Raw genomic sequence first — 21,569 nt, forward strand, 5'->3', positions numbered from 1 at the left:
TCAGTTTGCTGATGTATTGAACAAGAGTCAATGCAGCTGCGGAGGCTGCGGGAGGGCTGGAGGTGAATCCACGGACACTCAGTGACTCTGAAGGTACTGTCTTTTTCTTCTCTTTTTCTCTTGCTATAAGGAGTACCAGGCAACACTAACACTTATGGCAGGCAGAAGCCAATTTTATGTGATACTACATGTTCTGTAATATTACATGAGAATTAAGGAACCTTGAATTATGCTAAATATCAATTAGAATCAGAGCTGCCCAAGAAACCAGATTGTTTATGTCAGACTTTGTTCAGGTATGCATTCTGACTAGTTGTAAGGGATTGGGTAGATTTAAATACTGATTGTACAAGTGGGATCAGGTTGAGATGGACTCAGTATTTCATGAATACATTGGAGCAATGGCACACCTTTTATCCACATTTCTATAAATGCCTCAAAGAATTCAACCTGGCTTCATTAAAACTATTTCATGTGAGCATGTCTGAGATCCAGGTCAAATATGAAAGAAAACTCAGTCCTTGAGCTTATGTTAGAATTGGCCGTTGTTTCCTTAAGCTTTCAAACCTTGGTTTTGTGGGCGACTACATTATAAGAATCATTTTATTAAATTACTGCCTTCAACACATTAAACCCTCATTATTGTGAAGCTCACAGAAGCTTCCCAGGACTATCTTCAAAGATGATGTTTCCTCTTTGTTTTGTTTAATAATTCAAGATATTTCAGAAGAATGTACATAATTCAGATGATGAATTGCTGTCCTTGTGCGTAAAGATTTAATTTAGCATAGTTATATAATGCTTTGTGAATTAACACTAAAGAGCAATGGTAGTTATAAAATATCATCTCAATTGTTTGGTTGATATAGGTTATTAATTTCATTACCTGTTGTTTATGCTCCACACCTGCATCCTTCTGCAGCAGCTGGAGACCCAGCTTTGAAATTTCTTTCTTTACACTGAGCATAATCTCAGAGTAATTTTCATAATGTTTCATTTGGTCAGAAAGGGTTCTCACACTTTCTTTCATGAAATTATTCTCTCTGGTCAGGTTTGATTTGATGGTCTGAAACAGAGTAGACTTTAGTTTATCCATCATAAAATGTATTGTTACAAGCCCAAAGGACCCCAAAACCCAGAACCAGTAGATATTCACCAAGACAAGTAGTTTTTAAAACAAAAGTTATTTTTGATCAACTTTAAACATAAAAATAGAATCAAACTTTGACTTATCTCTGTACTTAACTAACACAAATTAACCCCCTTCTAATTCTAAGCACACGTGTATGTAATGTGCGTGTAAATTTAAGAAAAGTTCTTTGGTTCACAGTTCAATCTCACTTTTCCTTCTTCCAAGTTCTCTGGATGCAGGCAATTCTTATACTGTGCACAGAATTTAACATGTATGAAGTTCACCAGGTTTTGGTGCTTGAAAGGAAAATGTTTATTGCTCAGGAAGGTTCTTATAGGGTTTGCAGAGAGAGATTTGTTGTTCCAAGATTTCCACAACTGAGGTACCACCATTAGTCATCTCAATGTCTCACTGATGAAACTTGCCCCATCAGGGTTCTCCAGATGGCAACCTCTTTCTTCAGGCTACCACAGAGTTCCTTTCTGTCCCACTTATTCTAAGAGAAACATCAGACAGATAACACTTCCAGCCATCCATGCTCTGGAACTTTCTGTTCACAACCAGCTCTTCTTGGCTTTTTTCAGCTGTGACTGTTAAGTCTCTTTTTAGTGACACACACACTAGCTGAGAGGGCTTGTCTTCTCTCTCTCTCTCTCTCTCCAACTGAGACTGCCAGAAAGCCCATGTGACTCTCTCTCTTGCAAAACCCCCACCTTCTTCAACAAACAACAGTTCTTCTTGGTCAAGCTGTTGTCTTAGATAAACAAAACCCAGGAGTGACCTTTCCGTGAGCACACTGTAAGTACTTTTTAACAGTCAGTTTGTCTCCTCCAAACAATGGTCATTCATTTCATGATGTCATTTCCATTAGCACCAACTTGTGAAATGTCCATAAAAGTCTCCAAAGATCCTGCAATGTTACTGAATATGAATTCTTCAGTATTTCAAATAAGATCTGTTTTAAAATGTGTGTATGTACGTAACCTACTCTAAATCTTACCAAACTCTCCCAATATTTATCCATTACAGTATGAACAATGAATTTAACAATGAATTCATAGCTGCAGTCACAACAACATGTTCCCAGAGGAGCAGATTTCATTGCTAATTAAGGTTTGCCAAAGAAAAATGACCACACATTAAACCAAATCTCATCAATACAGTTCCTCAGTTGCAACCTATAGTTAACAATTTTTAAAAAGATGATCCATTATAATTTGTTCAAATGGGAACATTTTGTTTACAGCTGTGGTTTCTTTTATGTTTTTGCTATCACAGGCAATCAGACCCAAAGGCACTAGAGTGAATCTGTTATTAAAGAGAGTGAGCCTCAATTAAATTGCAATATCAGAGAAACAATCTATCAGCACCGTACCACTGGCAACAATCTTTACACATATACCACAACTCCACAACAGAATTCTCCAAAAATTAAACTTAATGGAGATATTATCCATCATGAATGCAAAAATAACTTGCTTCTTCATCTTATTTTATGAAAATAATTATATCACTTGTCTTACATTTATAATTTTTTTTCTGTTTCCAAGTTAATTATTTTGGAGACAAAGAATTCTCATGCACAGTGCTCTAGACTATAAATACACTTACCATACAGCCTATCCTCTGGAATCCCCATTGGGAATTCTACTTCTGAAGACTGGACACAACCACCGATGCAAGAGATTACTAAAAGTTATCAGGGTATATCTGTCAGCAGTTGTTTAGCAATGGTCAAACTCAAGTTTTATTGACTTTAGACTGGAGAATTAATTGATGGATGGTTCAGAACTTCCCACCCTATGGGAATGAATATCTCCCTCTAAAGATACTGGATAAAACCTGACTAATGGAGGGACCCAGCAGGTCAGGCAGTATCCAAAGAGAGAAATGGACATTTAACATTTCAGTCTTACTAAAGAGTTTTAGATTGAAGTACTTAAACCTTTCTTTTTCTCCCAATGATATTACTTGACCTGCTGAGCTCCTCCAGCAGATGTGTCTCAAGTCAACATTTTAGGTTTGGACCATTTTTTGATTCATTTGTTAGTTTGGCTGCAAACATTAAAATTTGGTGCAGTATATCCAAATACTACCTTTTGCTTTCTATGGATGCTGCATAGCCTGCTGAGTTTCTCCAGCACTGTTGTGTACTGTACTGGATCCCAGCATCTGCAGATTTTTTGTTTATCTGCATTAAGATTCAGGAGTAGTTTTTGTTAGGTTGGGTCATCCTGTGCTGCCCTGGCTCAGGGGTTTACTCATTACAGGGTGATTTGCTTTGTTTGCAGATGCTGTGATTGTACTAAAACACAGAAATGCTGGAGGAACTCAGCAAGTCTCGCAGCATCCATAGGAGGTTAAGATATACTATCAATGTTTCAGCCCTTCCTCAAAGTATGACCTGTCCTTGATTAGCAAAGGAAGTCTTACATCTACTTTTCTGCAAATGCACAAACATCAATGAAATGAATGGTGGGAATGGATCATGTTTTAAGTGATGGATAGTCAATTAAATTATAAAATCATCGTGGCCATACTGTGAAATGCTAGAATAAATTCAGAAAGTACATGTTTATCATTTGAATCTTGAGATTGGGCTGTTGCCTTAAATTGATGAAGTCATTATAATTTGGACTAGAAACTTTGTTTTTGGTATGAGAGTGCCATTTTCAAAGAACAATGTAAGATTTAGAACAAGAACCAATTCTAGTACATCAAGTGAACAAACAGTACATCAAATGAACTTAGTTTCCATCACCTCTTCAAGGTTGTTCATCTGTGTTGCCACTTTTTGTATATATGAGTGAACTTTCATCATATCGATGCTGTATAAAGTACCTTCCAGTAGGTCAGCGAGTGACTGTAGCTAAAGTGAGACCATAAAGAGTGATGTTAAACACATGAGGCATTTAGTCAGTCACAGGATCACTGGTTTATAGTTTCTTCTGCAATCACTTTAAGCACCCAAGAAGTTAAAACCCATAATTAACAAAGATTTCTTTACTAACATTCCCTGACTTGCTTCTTCCAATCCCACAAAACTCTTTCAGAGAGGGTAAAATGGCAGATGTATCGGAATCAGAATTTATTGTCATAAACATGTCACAAAATTCATTGATTTGTGGCAGAATTAATGTGTAAATTTTACAATACATCACATTTTAAAAATAAATAAATGAGTGCAAAGTGAAGTAGTGTCTGTGGTTCATTGTCCATTCAGAAAGCTGATGGCAGAGGAGAAGGAGCTGTTCTACTGCATGCCTCACAACCTAATCCAATCTTCTTAAAAAATGGCTGTAAAATTATGAAACTGGTTTAATCTCCCAGATACAAGCAAAATCTAATAGGAAAATCCCAACTGCTCAACTGAAGAACAATTCTCCCATCCTTTGGTGTTCTCAACTTTGATTGCCAACTGATTCAAGGAATGTTGCACTATGAATTATGCTATTTCAACACTGAAAAAATCTGAAGATCATTTTATTCTCTCCCAAAAAAAATGCACATTTGGAGTTGGGTGAGAAGTTAAAATGTTTAAAACTCTTAAACTACTACAGTTTAATCCTGGCTGATAACATTTAACAGTCATTAGGCACCTAGCAGTTTAAGGAAGTCAGTAATAGCTTTGAAGAAAAATCCTTATCAACCTCTATCGTGGGATGTGCACAACATTCTCCCAACCTACTAGCTTCAATTGGATCAGACCACCATTTCCCATTCCCTTCTATTCCCAATCTGGGATAATGAAGTGAACCTCAAATACCCTTCCTCAATCTCCTCCTAACTCCCCAGTCTGATGTTTGTAGAAACCATTGCCTATGGTCAGAGATTAGACCCCTGGTTTCCAATACCACTACAAATTCCATGCTATCAATCTTTGATCTGTTGCAGGCTGATTGGAAGATAATAAAATAAACACAAAATGCTGGAGATGCTTAGCAGGTCAAACAGTGACCTTTATGTAGCAAGGGTAGAAATACATAACCAATGTTTCGGCTTGAGCCCCTCACCAAGGTATGAGAGAATGCCAGCAGGCATCTGAACAAATGAGTGGGGGGGGGGAGAGGGTGGCAAAGGCAGGAGATGATAAGTGGATGAGGGGAAGGAGGGCACAGCAGCAATGAAGGGGAGGAGGGATGGCTGGATGGGTAAGGGGGAAGAGAGGAGAGAACTGGAAAGACAGGAAAGGGGAGGGGAAAGAAAATGCCAGGAAGTTTAACAGAAAACAGAGAGATTAATGTTCTTTCCATTTGGCTGGAGAGTGCCAAAATGGAAGATAGGGTACTGTTTCTTCAACCTGCGAGTGGTCAGGGCAGAATGGTGCAAAAGGCCATGGACAGCGAGTCTGGGAGTGTGACTCAGAATTGAAATGGTTGGCTACTACTGTGGTTGTGGACGGAGAAGAGGTGGTCAGCGAAGCAATCACCCAATCTGCGATCGGTCTCTCCGATGTAGAGAATGCCACGAAGGGAGGGCTGGATGCAGTAAATATGTCTGACAGGCCTGGCAGTCAGGTTGACTTTTGTGTGAGGATCCAGTTTAAAAAAAGAGTTGCAGATTTCTGTTCTACCCTCTTCCCTTGAACTAAACCCACTGTGTTAACATCAAAGCCTTTAAATCTCCAAGGACTATGAATTGTAAATACACTAGAAGCCGAAAGCAATTTGAGCCTAACCTGCTGTTGCTGAGGAAATGCTGCAAATTACAAGGGTTCTGCAAATGTCCAATTTCCTGATAATTTGCTAAGTTCTCCACAATCTATTGAACCATTGGCTCAGATGATTAGACAAGATACTAATATTAAAATTATTAAGGTGAAAGCTGATGAATATAAAATAGATTTGTTTGCAGATGACATTTTGATATATTTAACTCAACCTTTGAAATCTTTGGGGAGTCTGCATGATAGATTGGAGCAGTATGGTGAAGTATCGGGTTATAAAATTAACTGAAATGGATTAGTCTGTAGGCATATTGTCAAATTTAAGTGGTCGGATCAGATTATAATCATTTATATGAACTGAATTATCTGCCTTTATTGTCTAAAATTAAGTATGATTTGAATCAGTGAAAAGATTTACCAATAACATTAATAGGGCATGTTAATTGTATTAAAATGAATATCTTTCCTTGAATTCAATATTTTTTTCAATCTATTCCTTGCAAGATTCCTCAAAATTTTTAAAAAGATTTGAATGCTTTGGTGAGGAGGTTTTTGTGGAAAGATAAAATGCTTAGGGTACCACTACAGAAATTAACTTGGAAATATGCATTAGAAGATTTGCAACTTCCTAATTTTTAGAACGATTATGAAGCTGCACAGTTGAAATTTATTAATAGGATGATTGAAGTGGATAAACCTTTGATATGAGCCAATATTGAATTATTTCAGATTAGTGAGAAAAAGATGGATCAGCTCATTTATAGATGGAATTCTCAGTTATTAAGAAATTATAATTTTCCTTTGTTGAAACATTTAATGGAATTAGGGAATAAAAAGTGAAATTATAGGTACTCAAGGTAAAATTTTGGCGAAAACTCCTTTGTTTCAAAATAAGCTTTTTCCTTTTACAATTGATAATCAACTTTTGAAGTTGTGGGATCAGAAAGGTATTAAATTAGTAGAGGATTGTTATGAAGCAGGATATTTTATTTCATTCCAGAGAATGAAAGAGAAATATGAAATATCTTTGAATACTCTTTTTTCTTATTATCAAATTAAAGCCCTATTGTTGGATAATTTTGGGCGCATGTTTCAGCTGCAAAGGCGATCTAAATTTGAGATTTTACTTACTGTTGGTGCCAAGAAAGGATTTATATCTCAGATGTATGCTTTATTGCAGAATAAAATGGTTAAGCTGGATGTTTATTAATCGAAATTAAAATGGGAAAAAGATTTGTCCATATCTATCTCTCAGGATGATTGGATGAATCTATGCAATGATAGTATGACTAAAATTGTAATGTAAGGTACAGATTGGTTCATTATAATTTTCTTCTTCAATATATTTAACTCCAGAAAAATTAAGGAAATATACATTTATTTCTTCTGATTCATGTTTAGATGTCATAAGGAAGTTGGTTCTTTTTTACATTCTACTTGGCTATGTGAAACGGTAAAACCTTTTTGGGGTAGATTTAAGGAACTTTTAGAAGCTATTTTTAAATTGAAAATTCCATTTGATCATTTAATATTTTCATTGGGTTGTATTAAGAGCTTGGAGTTAAAATTAAATAAATTTCAAATTGCTTTTTTGAGATTGGCCTTAGTTGTGGCTAGAAAATGTTTGGCAATTACTTGGAAGAATGAGATCTTGTATTCCGACGGAAAAGATAAGATAAGATAAGATAAGAATTATTCTTTTTTGTTAAAGCTTGGAGCCTGTATCTGGAATATATGGGGTTGAATTATTAATTTTCTTCCCACACATTGATGGTGTTGCTCCGAACCATGGCAAACAACTGATCGAGAGTTTTATGTATTGTGATCTCCTTGTGGCGGCTCACCACAAGTCAGGTGAACCGGCCCCGCTTGTAAGCCACACGGCGGGGCAGCCGGTCAAAATGGCAGAGTCGGGGGGAGTTTCCCTTCCTTCCAGCTCGGGGCGCAGAAACCCGTGCTTGGGGACCACGTGACGCCCAGGTGACGTCCACGGCCTCCAATGCGGTTCTCAGCCAGGTCCAGGCTGGGAGTATAAGTGCAGCCAGCAGCCTGCAATAAACTAGTCTGCTCACTGAGCTCAACCCATCCGGTTGCGTGTGTTATTGCAGGAGCAATGTAGTCGCCGCTACAACTGGCGACCCCGACTGGTTCAAATATCTTTGAACCCATCATGAGTGAGCCTGGGATCAGCGCTATAGCTGTGAAATTGTCTGAATTCTGGGTTCAGGAGCCAGATACCTGGTTCGGCCACGCGGAGGCCCAGTTTTACCTCTGCCAGATTTCGTCCGACATGACCAAATTCTACTAAGTGGTCACTGCCCTGGACCAGGCCACCGCCAGACATGTGCTGCACCTTGTTCAGCACCCACCCGCCGAGGATAAGTATGAGACCATCAAGCAAATGCTTACTGTGTCCCTCAGACTATCTAGACACCAGTGTGCTGCTTGGGTGCTGCACCTCGACACCCTGGGGGACAGGTCCCCAATGGAACTGATGGACGAGATGCTCGCGCTCATGGGTGAGCACACCAACTGCCCACTTTTCGAGCATATCTTCCTCGAGCATATGCCTGGGGACATCTGCCCTCTGCTGGTTCAGGAGAGCTTCACTGACCCGAGGAACGTCGCCCAGAAGGCCCAAGAGCTAAGGCTCGCATGATTCTCGGAAGGCTCAGTGGTCCAGCAGGTCACGAGGCATGAGCACAACCATGCCAAGCTCGCCCCAGCTCTGCGGTAGAGCACTCGGCCCCTGCAGGGGCACCCAAGAGCATAACCAAGACCATAACATCTGCTTCAGGCCTCTGCTTCTACCACCAGTGCTGGGGAGCCAAGGCTCAGAAGTATCATCAGACCTGCTCGTTCCAGGGAAACGACGAGGCTGGCTGCTGTTAATGGCTGTGGTGACTGGCCAAGGACACAGCCTTCTCTATCTGCGGGACTCAGTCAGCGGCCGGCGGTTCCTCGTTGACACTGGAGCCCAGATCAGCATCATGCTGGCCACGGCCATCGAATCACAGAACTGACCTCGTGCACCTCCCCTCCATGCGGCCAACGCAATGGAAATCCAGACATATGGAGACAAGACAGTCCACTTCCAGATCGGCCAACAGAATTTCATGTGGAGGTTCACCGTCTCGTCCCTCCCGACTGCCATCCTGGGTGCAGACTTCCTCCTCACACACAGGCTTCTGGTGGACATTCGAGGTAGGCGCCTGGTGGATGCCCGTACCTTCCAGGCCATTTGCCTCGACGCCTCCCACTTGGAGTATCCGCAGATGGCCATGATCAGCATGCCCAGAGACAAGTTCCAGCAGATCCTGGACGAGTTCCCGACACTCCTCACGCCACAGTTCTCCGCTGCCTCGCCGCGCCACGGGGTGTTCCACCACATCCCCACCCAGGGCCCACTGGTTCATGCCAAGGCACGCCGTCTCCTGCCTGTCAAACTCCAGGTAGCGAAGGAGGAGTTTTTGCACCTGTTGGAGCTGGGGATCATTCGGCGGTCCGACAGCCCATGGACCTCGCCGCTCCACCTGGTCCGAAAAGCCTCTGGTGGCTGTCATCCCTGCAGACACTATTGACGGCTCAATGAGGCAACCATTCCTGACCGTTACCCCATCCCTCACATCCAGGACTTTACTGCCAACCTGCATGGCATGAGGGTCTTCTCCAAGGTTGACCTGATGCGCGGATATCACCAGATCCCAGTACACCCTGAGGAAATACCCAAGACGGCCATCATCACCCCCTTTGGCCTGTTTGAATTCGTGCGCATGCCGTTCAGGCTCAAAAACGCCGCTCAGACCTTCCAGCGGCTCATGGACTCTGTGGTCAGGGACTTGGATTTCGTCTTTATTTATTTGGACAACATTCTTGTCGCCAGCAAGGACTGAGCGCAACACAAGGCCTACCTACGTGCCCTTTTCTCCCAGCTGGCTGACTTCGGCCTTAACATCAACCCGGCCAAGTGCCAGTTCGGGAAAGAGTCCATGGAATTCCTGGGCCATACCATCACGGCCGAAGGAGCCACACCCACTGCTGCAAAGGTTGCCGCCGTCAGGGAGTTCCCACACTCGAACAGCCTCAAGGGGTTGCAGGAGTTCGCGGGTATGGTCAACTTTTACAACCATTTCATCCCAGGAGCTGCGCGCTTCATGCAGCCACTGTTCACCCTCATCGTAGCCAAGCACAAGATGCTCGCTTGGAACCCAGAAGCCTGCACAGCATTTGAGGCCACCGAGGGTGCCTTCGTGAAGGCCGCCATGCTCGCCCACCCGCACATCGACCTGCATATGGCACTCTCTGTCGATGCCTCTGCCACAGCCATCGGTGCCGTCCTGGAGCCACTGGCATTCTTCAGCCGCCTGCTCCGCCCGCCGGAACGCAAGTATAGTGCCTTTGACCGTGAGTTACTGGGCATGGAAAAACAACCAACTGAAAAACCTCACAAAGATAAGCGTATACAGAGCCGTTGTCATACCCACACTCCTGTTCGGCTCCGAATCATGGGTCCTCTACCGGCACCACCTACGGCTCCTAGAACGCTTCCACCAGCGTTGTCTCCGCTCCATCCTCAACATCCATTGGAGCGCTTACACCCCTAACGTCGAAGTACTCGAGATGGCAGAGGTCGACAGCATCGAGTCCACGCTGCTGAAGATCCAGCTGCGCTGGATGGGTCACGTCTCCAGAATGGAGGACCATCGCCTTCCCAAGATCGTGTTATATGGCGAGCTCTCCACTGGCCACCGTGACAGAGGTGCACCAAAGAAAAGGTACAAGGATTGCCTAAAGAAATCTCTTGGTGCCTGCCACATTGACCACTGCCAGTGGGCTGATAACGCCTCAAACCGTGCATCTTGGCGCCTCACAGTTTGGCGGGCAGCAACCTCCTTTGAAGAAGACCGCAGAGCCCACCTCACTGACAAAAGGCAAAGGAGGAAAAACCCAACACCCAACCCCAACCAACCAATTTTCCCTTGCAACCGCTGCAATCGTGTCTGCCTGTCCCGCATCGGACTTGTCAGCCACAAACGAGCCTGCAGCTGCCGTGGACTTTTTACCCCCTCCATAAATCTTCGTCCGCGAAGCCAAGCCAAAGAAGAAAAGAAGACTGGGCATGTACCTGGTGGTGTGGCATTTCCGTTATTTTTTGGAGAGGAGGACTTTTACCATCTTCACCGACCACAAACCCCTCACCCAGGTGCTCGCAATGGCAAAGGATCCCTGGTCGGCCCGCCAGCAGCGTCACCTCTCCTTTGTGTCGGAGTTTATCACCGATATTCAGCACAAAGTGGGGAAGGATAATGTGGTTGCCGATGCACTCTTGTGACCAGCCATCTGCGCGCTTACCCCCTGCCTCGACTTCAACCAGCTCACCCAGGTCCAGGAAGCTGATGAGGAGACGAGGGCCTTCAAGACCGCCATCACCGGCCTGCGGTTCCGAGACCTCCCAACTCCAAGCGGCGAAGGCACCATCCTGTGCGATATCTCCTTGAGCACCCCGCGGCCAGTGGTTCCGCAGCAGTGGTGCAGGCAGGTTTTCCATCACATCCACGACCTTTCACATCCGTCCATCAGGTCCACGGTCCGGATGGTGGCAGAATGGTTCATATGGCATGGGCTGCAAAAGCAGATCGCGGGCTGGGCCAGAACATGCATCCATTGCCAGACATCCAAGGTGCACAGGCACACCGTACAGGAGTTCGAGCACATCTGGGAATGGTTCAGCCACATTCACGTGGACATCGTCAGCCCTTTACTCTTATCCTGCAACCGCTACCTGTTTACAGTGGTGGACCGCACCACCTGCTGGCCCGAGGCAATCCCGATGCCAGATGCCTCCACCGACTCCTTCTCCCGAGCCCTGTTGCAAGGTTGGGTCGCCCGGTTCGCGTCCCGGCTCACCTCACCAACGATCAGGGCACCCAGTTCACATCTGCATTCTGGGCACAGCTCGCCAACAGGTTGGGGATACAGCTACACCACACCATGGCCTACCACCCGCAGGCCAATGGACTGGTTGAACATCTGCATCACCACCTTAAGTCGATGCTCATTGCCTGCCTCACCGGTCCTGACTGGATGGACGAACTGCCTTGGGTGCTCCTGGGCATCCACTCCACTCCCAAAGAAGATCTGCAGGCATCATCAGCTGAGCTGGTCTACGGTGCACCGCTGGCACTACCTGGTGAGTTCGTCAACGCACCTCACAATCCCCAGCGGTCGCCACACGAACTACTTCCTCACCTCAGGGCACGCTTGGACTCCTTTGAACCCCCACTGCCGCCCAGGCATGGCATCCGCCTGTCTCACATTCCTGATGAGCTGTTTTCCATGGAGTTCATTTTTGTTTGGCGGGGCCTGACCACGGCACCTTTGCAGCAACTGTACAAGGGGCCATACAGGGTTCTACAACATTCCGGCTCGACATTCATGCTGGACTTGGGCGGCAGGCATGAGCTGTTTACCATAGACAGGCTGAAGCCAGCGCACCTTGATCCTACCGAGGCCATGGTCATTGCCCAGCCCAAGAAGCGAGGACACCTGGCAAAAAAGGACATTGGTGCTGGTTCTGGGGGGGGCTGTGTGGCGGCTCACCACAAGGCAGGCGAACCGACCCCGCTTGTAAGCCACGCGACGGGGCAGCCAGCCAAAATAGCTCAGTCGGAGGTTTCCCTTCCTTCCAGCTCGGGGCTCAGAAACCCACGCTTGAGGATCACGTGACGCCCGGGTGATGTCAATGCCCTCCAGCACGGTTCTCAACCAGGTCCGGGCTAGGAGTATAAGTGCAGCCCAGCAGCCTGCAATAAACTAGTCTGCTCACTGAGCTCAACCCGTCTGGTTGCGTGTATTATTGCAGGAGCAGAGTAGCTGCCGCTACATCCTCTTTCTTTTCCTTTTGGGGTAGTTTAGAGTGGGGTGGGAAAGGATGGGTGGGTTAGGGTAGGGAGTGGGGGGGGGAGTTGCAGGGGGTATATTTACAAAAATATTATGGATGCATTATGTTTTTCTTTATTTGTATTTTTTATTGTATGACTTATCATTATCAATAAATAAATTTTCAAAAAAAGTTCCCCACAATCAGTAAGTAATCTACAACTTCTGTTTGTTCTACTGTAACATCTTATACTTTGAGTTTCACTTGCAATGTGACAGATTTTTTCAAACTATTAGCAATTACGAGGAATTTACAATGAAATCCCAGTATTTATTTTGTACATTTATTTTAATCATAACAAAATTTATAAAACTGCGAACTCTAATGTAAATGCCAGAAAATCTAGTCTTTAAGGTCAGTGGTCAAATAATATATGGTCACTCAAATAGTTAGCAGTGCTCTTATACAAGAGAGTTATGGACTTTTTTCAAATTATATGAACCTTCTTGATGGCTTTGAAATAATCAGTAGCTTGCTTTCAGAGTCAATTACATTGCAATGTATCTGGAATCTCAAACACAGACAGGTAAGGGTACAAAACTTTACCTTGAAGCACTTTGACAAATAAAGTCCTTTTCCCTGAGCTGCATCCTGCTGGGCACAGTAGTGGGGGGGGGGGGCCATGCTGACACGGAGCCCTAGTGTAATTAATTTCCAGTAGAGGACCAGCAGAAGCCAGGGACCTGCCCAGTTCCTGTCCCATGGGTTCCCAGCATGGGTTCCCAGCACAACAGGTTGACAATGGTTCCTTCATCTGTAGGCAGGATAAGGATTTGTGCTAGGTTCTCAGCACAACAGAACTGCCAATAAGTGAGTTCTATATTCAATGTTACAATTACCCTTTTTAATGATAATTTCATTGGTTCTATCCTTTCCTGGAACAGATGCAGAATATTAAATGGCATAACTATGTATGGAACTTTACCACTCTGATGTTTACCTTTAAATTAAATGATCTTAAAATCCTCCATCAACCCATTTTATGGTGGGATTTGATTCTGGGTATCAAGATCATTTGTGTTGGAACATATCCACAAGGTTACCAATCCTTAACTCATATATAAACTAAACCATATAGTATTTATTGATTAATGTACAGGGATAAAATAGTTTAATTGTAATACATCGAACAACAGAGTCCAGTTTTGAATATTCATATTTTGCAAATGTTCACCCAACTTTACTGTGGTACCTTAAAGAATTCTGGAGCCTGTTTCCTGAGCTTTTCCATTCTCCACTCATTTTCACAGGGATTGAGAGATGAAGGAGGAGCCACACAGGAACACTTGCAGTCCGTCCCAGAGCTGACAGTTTCCACTGTATAGAAGTCTTCAAAGCGTAAATTCCCACTCCGGAAGCGACTGCAGGCCTCCTTTGTCAGTGGTCTCATGATACATTTGCAGCGGCAGTCAGAGCCCTCAGATATCATTCTGACTTGATCATCTTCCCCAAACAACTGTTGAAATGAAAACAATTGGTCAACATCATTAGGCTTCAGTATTTACCACAGCAAGTTTGTGTCAGTACCGTAACTATTCCCAGCATGCTAAGAAAGAGATTGCATTTTCTTAACATTTCTGATCCTTGAGAGATCCAAAAGCACTTCAGAGCTGTGAATGTCGTCAGAGGACAGTTAACAAGAGACTGCAGATGCTGGAATCTGGAGCAAAACACAAACTGCTGGAGTAACTCAGTGGGTCAGGCAGTATCTGTGTAGCAGAGAAATAATCAACATTTTGGGTTAGGATCTTGCTACACCCTCTAAGTCCACAAATGCTGTCTGACCCACTGAGTTCTTTGAGCAGTTTGTTTTTTGCTTAAGTATCAATCATGTTGCTCTGAGTGAGGAGTTACATTTAGCCCAGATAAACTAAACATGATAGATTCCTTTCCTATTAACAAACCAAATGTGTCCAAGCTTGCTTATTTATTCATTTATTCATCTATCTATTTATTCATCCATCTATTTATTTATTTGTTTGTTTATCTATTTATAAAAGGGTAGAAGCTGGTTTGGGGAATTGCAAACCATGCTGCCCAATTAGCCCACCAACCCTGCATGTTTTGGAGAGTGGGAGGAAACTGGAGCACCTGGAAAAAGCCCACGCAGGTCACAAGGAGAACATATAAATCCTTACAGGCAGTGCCGATTCAAGCCCAGGTCGCTTGTGCTGCAATAGTGTTGGGTTAACCGCCACGCCAACTGTGGCCCCATGTACCTGGAAATGCTTCCCCGCATAAATGAGATATTTTGTAGAAACCATCCATTTACACTTACTTTGAAATTCATGATTCCAATGCAATTTAGAGGCAGAGAGTACACAGTTCTGGACAATCTGTGGCAATCCAAGTGTGCTCAAAACACTCCTGTCATTGTAATTTATACAAGAATAAATTGTTGGTCTTTTGTTTAAATTCCATTTCATTTTGTTCATCCCTGTCATTTTCTGAATGTTTACAGAGAAAATCTGAGTCATTTGCCACTTTGTTCAGGTGCTGAGGGGCTACAAGAAGCAGCACTGGGTCTGTTTATTTTGCAGTAAATTGGTTAAAGTAAACAGGAACAAGACCTTGCAAGCAAATGGCTGCAGTCCTGAGCAACAGATTCATGAAACATCCGACCATTAGCAAAACCCAGGATTAAGTCTCCAGAAGGGGTAAACAATAAGAATATAAACAAAAGTTAAAAAGGTTTCTGGGAAAATGCAATACCCTACAGTTTCCATTAACTTCTTTAGGATGTTTGTTTGGATGACATTCTTATCAATTTAAATCTACACTCTACTAGAAAAGGCCAGAGGTCTTCAGCATGTCACCATTTCTGAGAGGTTTACCACCAAATTAACAGTAATTATGCTGCTTTGGAAATAAAAAAGGAGCCCAGCTGGAAGATTGAATTGTTCTGTGCAATCCAGTTAATGGATTATTTCACCCTCAGACCTTTGTCCTGTAGCAACAACTTGTAACTTTAGTAGTCTTGCTCCTGAAGCTCTTGAGGTTACACAAACAATGGCTGAGTGAAACATGAAAAGTCTGCAGATTTTGTGATTATATAAAAAACATTGAAATCTGGAGGAACTCAGCCGGTCTTTTCACTGTCTATAGGAGACAAAGATATATTGCCAACATTTCAGGCCTGAGCCCTTCTTCAAGGAATAAGAAGAATAATCTAGAAGCAGGAAATCTCAGAAAGTCTCAGAATTCAAACAATGGGGGAGGAATTCAGACCAACAAAAGGTGTGTGGAAGGAGATTAAATGGAGAGACAGAGATAGGGAAAAGTGATGGGGAAGGGGGGATGGTGTGGTGGTTGTTTGATGAGTGCCAGAGAAGTCGATATTAATGCATCTGGTTGGAGGGTGCCCAGTAAGAAGATGATGTGTTATTCCACCAATTTACGGTGGCCTCATTCTGGCAGGATATGAGACCATGTCAGCAAGGGGATGGGATAGAGAAATGAAATGGGTGGCCACTGGGAGATGCAAGCTAATGCAGCAGACAGAACTGAGGTGCTCAACAAAGCGATCTCCCAGTCTGCATCCAGTCTCTCCAATGTAGAGGATGTAGAGGAAACAATGGCTGACACACTTTGAAATATTTTCTCAAGCATAAACATGGGACAATTGAGGCAATTGATTAAAATAAGGAAGACAAATATATTGACCATGGGAAAATTTCAGACAGAAACAGAGCATAATATATGAAATGGAAATACCTCAATAGTCAGTGAGAATTGGAGAAGCAAATCTGGAGATAGCAGACAATTGTAGGAAACATAAAATTGTGATAGTCAGAGATTTTAACTTTCCACATATTGACTGGGACTCCCATACTGTAAAAGGGCTGGATGGCTTGGATTTGTCAAATGTGTTCAGGAAAATTTTCTAAATCAATATATAGAGGTACCAACTAGAGAGAGTGCTATACTGGATCTTCTATTAGGGAATGGGACAGGACACGTGACAGAAGTGGTGGGGGGGAGCATTTTGGGTTCAGTGATCAAAATCCCATTAGTTTCATTAATTATGAAGAGGGTTACGATTCTAATTGGAGAAGGACCAATTTGGAAGAAATGAGAATTGGGATTTGATTTTGGGCAAGGATGTGCTAGGTAAGTGTAAGTCCTTCAAAGGTAAAATTTTGAGAATACAGAGTTTGAATCTTCCTGTCAGGTGAAAAGCAAAGTTAACAGGCATAGAGAACCTTGGTTTTCAAAGGATATTGGGATTTGGTTCAGAAGAAGAGAGAGGTATAGAGCAGGTATAGGCAACAAAGAGCAAATGAAGTACCTGAGTAGTATTTAAAAAAAGCAAGAAAAATTCAAGAAAAAAAGTCAGGAAGCAAAAAGAAGACATGAGATTGCTTTAGCAGACAATGTGAAGTAAAATCCTAAGGATTTCTATAGGTATATTAAGAGCAAATGAATAGTAAGAGATCAAATTGGTCCCCTTGAAGATCAGAGTGGTTGGCTATGTATGGAGCAAGAAGAGATGGGGGAGATCCTAAATGGATTTTTTTGCATCAGTATTTACTCGGGAAACTGGCAGAGTCTAAGGAAGTAAGGAAAACAAGCAGCGAGGTCATGGAACCTGTACATTTTAAAGAGGAGAAGTTGCTTTCTCTCTTAAAACAAATAAGGGTGAACAATTAAAAAAATGGTTACACAAAGGTTGAAAATTTATAAAGGAGAGCTTTGATGTGATGGAGGAGGTGGGGAGGTTAAGTGGGTGCCCGTGGGGGTGTTGGTTCCTGTGTAAGGGATAGGGGTGCCAAGAAGGGTAGGAGTGGAGTGGGGAAAAGAGGGGAAAGAGAAGGGGTTATGTGGGGTTTTTAATGTATTGTTTTGAATTATTGGTTTTTGTTTTGTCAATTCGTTTAGGTTTCATTTTGCACATGAACGTCTGCGCCAGGAGTCGATGCGAGACAAATGAGACAGAAGGTAAGTATTTGAGGGGGAGAGGAAGATGGAGAGGCACTGGGGTGATTCATACATTTTAATGTAAATAAGTTAAATGGGACAGTTAAGAGTAAAAGAGTTTTGACACACCTTAAGAAGCTGCTGGCAGATGTAGTGTCCCTGCAGGAAACACATCTTACAAACCAGGAACATTCCAAATTAAAAAGGGGAATGGGAAGGACAGGTGGCAGTGTTCTCCTTCAATTCCAGAGCCAGGAGTGTGGCAATCCTAATAGGAATGAATGTTCCAGTGATGGTCCAGGAGGTGGTCACTGACCCAGCAGGGAGGTTCGTGATGATGCATTGTCAAATATACTCAGAATTCTGGACACTTATGAATATATACGCCCTAAATATTGATGATGAAAAATTTATACGAAGTATCGGGGGGGTTGAGAATTTATTTATTGGAGGGGATTTCAATTTTTGTTAGGATCTGGCCATAGACAAGTCAGCCACGAAGGTGACAAGGGCCAAGGCGGCGAAGTCCACCCTGGCCTTCGTGAAAGATCTGAATCTTATAGACACTTGGAGAAAGCTGAATCTGAGAAAAAGGGATTACTCATTTACTCAAGGCAACACAATTCCTTCACTAGAATTGATTTTTCTTTTCTGGCATCAGCCCAGTTGGAAAGTAGGATAGTGGAATCCGAGTACATGGCCAGCTGCTGTCAGACCTTTCACCCCTGAATTTGTCCATCATAATGCCAGATATGCAGGTCGCAGTGTACAGATGGTGCCTAAATCCATTGCTGTTGGGAAAACCAAAATTTTGTAGCTTTATCAGAACTCAGATAGAACTGTTCTGCAAGACGAACTGCCCTCTACCGATATCAATTTTTTTGATTTGGGACACATTGAAGGTTTATTTAAAGGGGCAGGTAATTGGATATATTAAAGGGATAGAAAGGGGATATATGAGGGAAATTAATAATTTGGAACAGGACATAACTCAATTGGAAGAAGATTATCAAAGGTTGGGATTGGAGGAAATATATAGGGATTTAGTCAATATAAAGCTCAAATACAATACAGATATACAAAACAGAGAAGCTGGCCTTACAGTCTTATGAACTGGGGTAAAGGGTCATAAAGTCTTGCCCTGGCAGATGAGGGCGGAAGAATCTCGAGGACAATTTATGTAATTCAAACGGGGAAGGCAAGATTTCATATAAGCCAAAATAAATAAATGATACATTTAGTAAGTTCTGTATACATGGAATCGGGGGTGGGGGGGGGGGGGGTGAAATCACCTGCCAAAACAGATGATTTCTTGTTTTCATTGGAATTACCAAATTTGGATCAAGAGGAGCTAGACACTCCCTTCTCTAGAGAGGAGATAGAACACACTCTTTGAGTTCTCTGCAGGTGGGTTAATAAAGGGAAGAGGATGGTTTCCCAATCAAATTTTATAGAAAATTCAAAGACCTGTTAATGCCCCTCCTCATGAAGGTGGTGGATCAGGCAGCAGAGACACATACGCTCTTTTTCATCAGAAATCATTATGGTGATCCTGAAAAAAGACAGGGACCCATTGAAACCCTCCTCCTATGGGCCTATATCATTATAAAATGTAGATTATAAAATTATAGCAAAAACATTGGCCAATAGGTTGCCAAAACATTTGCCGAAATGAGCAAACCCAGATCAGGTGGGATTTGTTCAGAAGAGGCAATCAGCAGATAATGTAACCAGATTGCTTAATATAATACACCTGACCCAGTCAGGGGAGGACCTGGGAGTGGCCACATCCCTGGATGCGGAGAAGGCCTTTGATAGATTGGAGTGGGATTGTTTGTTTAAGACATTGGAAAAACTTGGACTGGGTCAAATATTCATCATTCAGGGAAGGACATTGTATTAGAATCCCCAGCCTTAAATTATCACAAATGGGCAGGTGTCTCCAGTGTTCCCACTGAGTAGATCTAGAAGGCAGGACCTTTCCCAGCTCTGTTCATACTGGCAGAAGCCATTCTGTGGGATCCAGACATAAAGAGGTTTAAAGTAGGCCAGGTGGAACACAAAATCAACCTGTTTGCTGATGATGTGTTAGAGTATTTGATGGAATCTGGGGTGGGGGGGGGGGGGGGTCATTGGCCAAACTAAGGACCATACTGGATGATTATATAAATTAAATTATCTCACTTTGCTCCAGTAGTTTGAGGAGGACCTGGCCAGATGGAAAACTCTACCCATAACATTAATGAGTGAGCTAACTGTGTAAAAATGAAGGTGATGCCAAGACTACAATATATTTTTCAAATGCTGCCCATTTTATTGCCCCAGTGCTTCTTTAAAATGCTCAATGGATGTGTCAGAAGCTTTTTGTGGAATTCAAAGTGTAAAGAGTCTCCATGGAAAAGTTGACATGGGAATTATAAATTGGGGGGGGACTTAAAACTGCCAGATTTTTAAAAATACTACTAGGTATCCAGGCAAGGTATGTTGCCTCATTTTTTGAGGAAGGGGTTCTCCCTTCTTGGGCACAAATCGGGTTACATGTAGTAGGAGAAAAGGTAGCAGGAGAATTTATATACAAATTAGTTTAAAAAAATACATTTAACCTCTTAATAAAACATGTGTGCCAGACACGACAAAGAATAAATCAATGTATTGGATTGAAGGTGGGGTTATCTCCTAAAGCGCCCTTGACCAAGTGCAATTTAATATCCATGACTCTGAGCGATAAATTCCTGGATACCGGGTGCCAGAAGGTAATCAGGTATATCAAGGATTGCTACTATCAAGGGCAGCTCATGTCATTTGAACAATTGAGGACTAAATATGAGTTATCAAATAGAACATTCTTCTGCCTTCTGCAACTGAGATCTTTCCTGAGTGATAAACTGGGATCCACAATAACCCTACCTGACTGTAATGACATGGAGACTCTAATTTATCTCTAGGATGTATTCCATAATCCAAAATGAAAGCCCAAAGCCAGGAAAGATGGGAGTTGGACTTGGGCACAATTGATGAATGATGGTGGGAAGATTTGTGTTTCAATAGCCTGACAGGAATTGTTAATGCCAGACACATGCTGGTGCCATATAAATTTTTGCATCAGTTGTATCTCACACCGATAAAATTACACAAGTCAAAGTTAGAAATCTTGGGAATGTGCTTTAGATGCGGTGTGGAGGTTGGAACCTTTGCCACTCAACCTGATTGTGTACAAGGGTGAGATTCTTCTGGGAAGATCTAGGGGATACTCTGAAAAAAATGACAAAAGTGGATTTTCCACAGGATCTGGAGTTGTACCTTTGAGGGGGACATTGGAGAAGTACAGTTTAGACTGTCTATTGCCCAGCCGATAGATAATTAATTAAAGCGGAGGTAAAGCAGCTCCTGGCGGAGGGCATCATAGAACCCAGCAGCAGCCCATGGAGAGCCCAAATCCTGGTGGTCAAAGGGGGCAGCAAACTGAGAATGGTCATAGTCTACAGTCAGACCATTAACCAGTACACCCAGCTGGATCCCTACCCCTTACCCAGGATAGCCATCATGGTCAATGAGCTAGCCTGCTACAGGGTCTTCTCCACAATCGACATGAAGTCAGCCTATCATCAGGGTTTGAGGTCACTAATGGGGTCTCTGTCTTCCAGCGTGAAATGGACTGCATGGTAGGCTGGCACAAGCTGAGAGCGACCTTCCCATATTTGGACAATGTCACCATCTGAGGCCATGACCAGCAGGACTATGATGCCAACCTTGAGAGATTTCTCCGGATGGCTGAGGAGCTGAACCTCACTTATAACAAAGAGAAGTGTGTGTTCAACACCACCCGCCTCGCCATCCTGCGGTACATCATGGCACATGGTGTCATCAGCCCTGTCCAGAGCACATGCACCCATTAATGAAGCTACCCCTCCCAC

General features: G+C 43.1%; 1 protein-coding gene across 2 annotated transcripts in view; it reads right to left on the reverse strand.

Annotated features, from left to right (window-relative positions):
- LOC138738075 (olfactomedin-like protein 2A) overlaps positions 1-21,569 on the reverse strand; it is a 55,940-nt gene that overhangs the window by 24,658 nt on the left and 9,713 nt on the right. For both annotated transcript variants that reach the window (XM_069888366.1, XM_069888365.1), the window contains exons 3-5: positions 13,931-14,194; positions 3,894-4,001; positions 887-1,066 (exon numbers count right to left, since the gene is read on the reverse strand). In XM_069888366.1, coding sequence (XP_069744467.1) covers positions 887-1,066; positions 3,894-4,001; positions 13,931-14,194 — 552 coding nt within the window. The remainder of the gene's footprint in view (positions 1-886; positions 1,067-3,893; positions 4,002-13,930; positions 14,195-21,569) is intronic.

This window comes from Narcine bancroftii, chromosome 1 (assembly GCF_036971445.1).
Source record: "Narcine bancroftii isolate sNarBan1 chromosome 1, sNarBan1.hap1, whole genome shotgun sequence".
Classification (NCBI taxonomy): Eukaryota; Metazoa; Chordata; class Chondrichthyes; order Torpediniformes; family Narcinidae; genus Narcine; species Narcine bancroftii.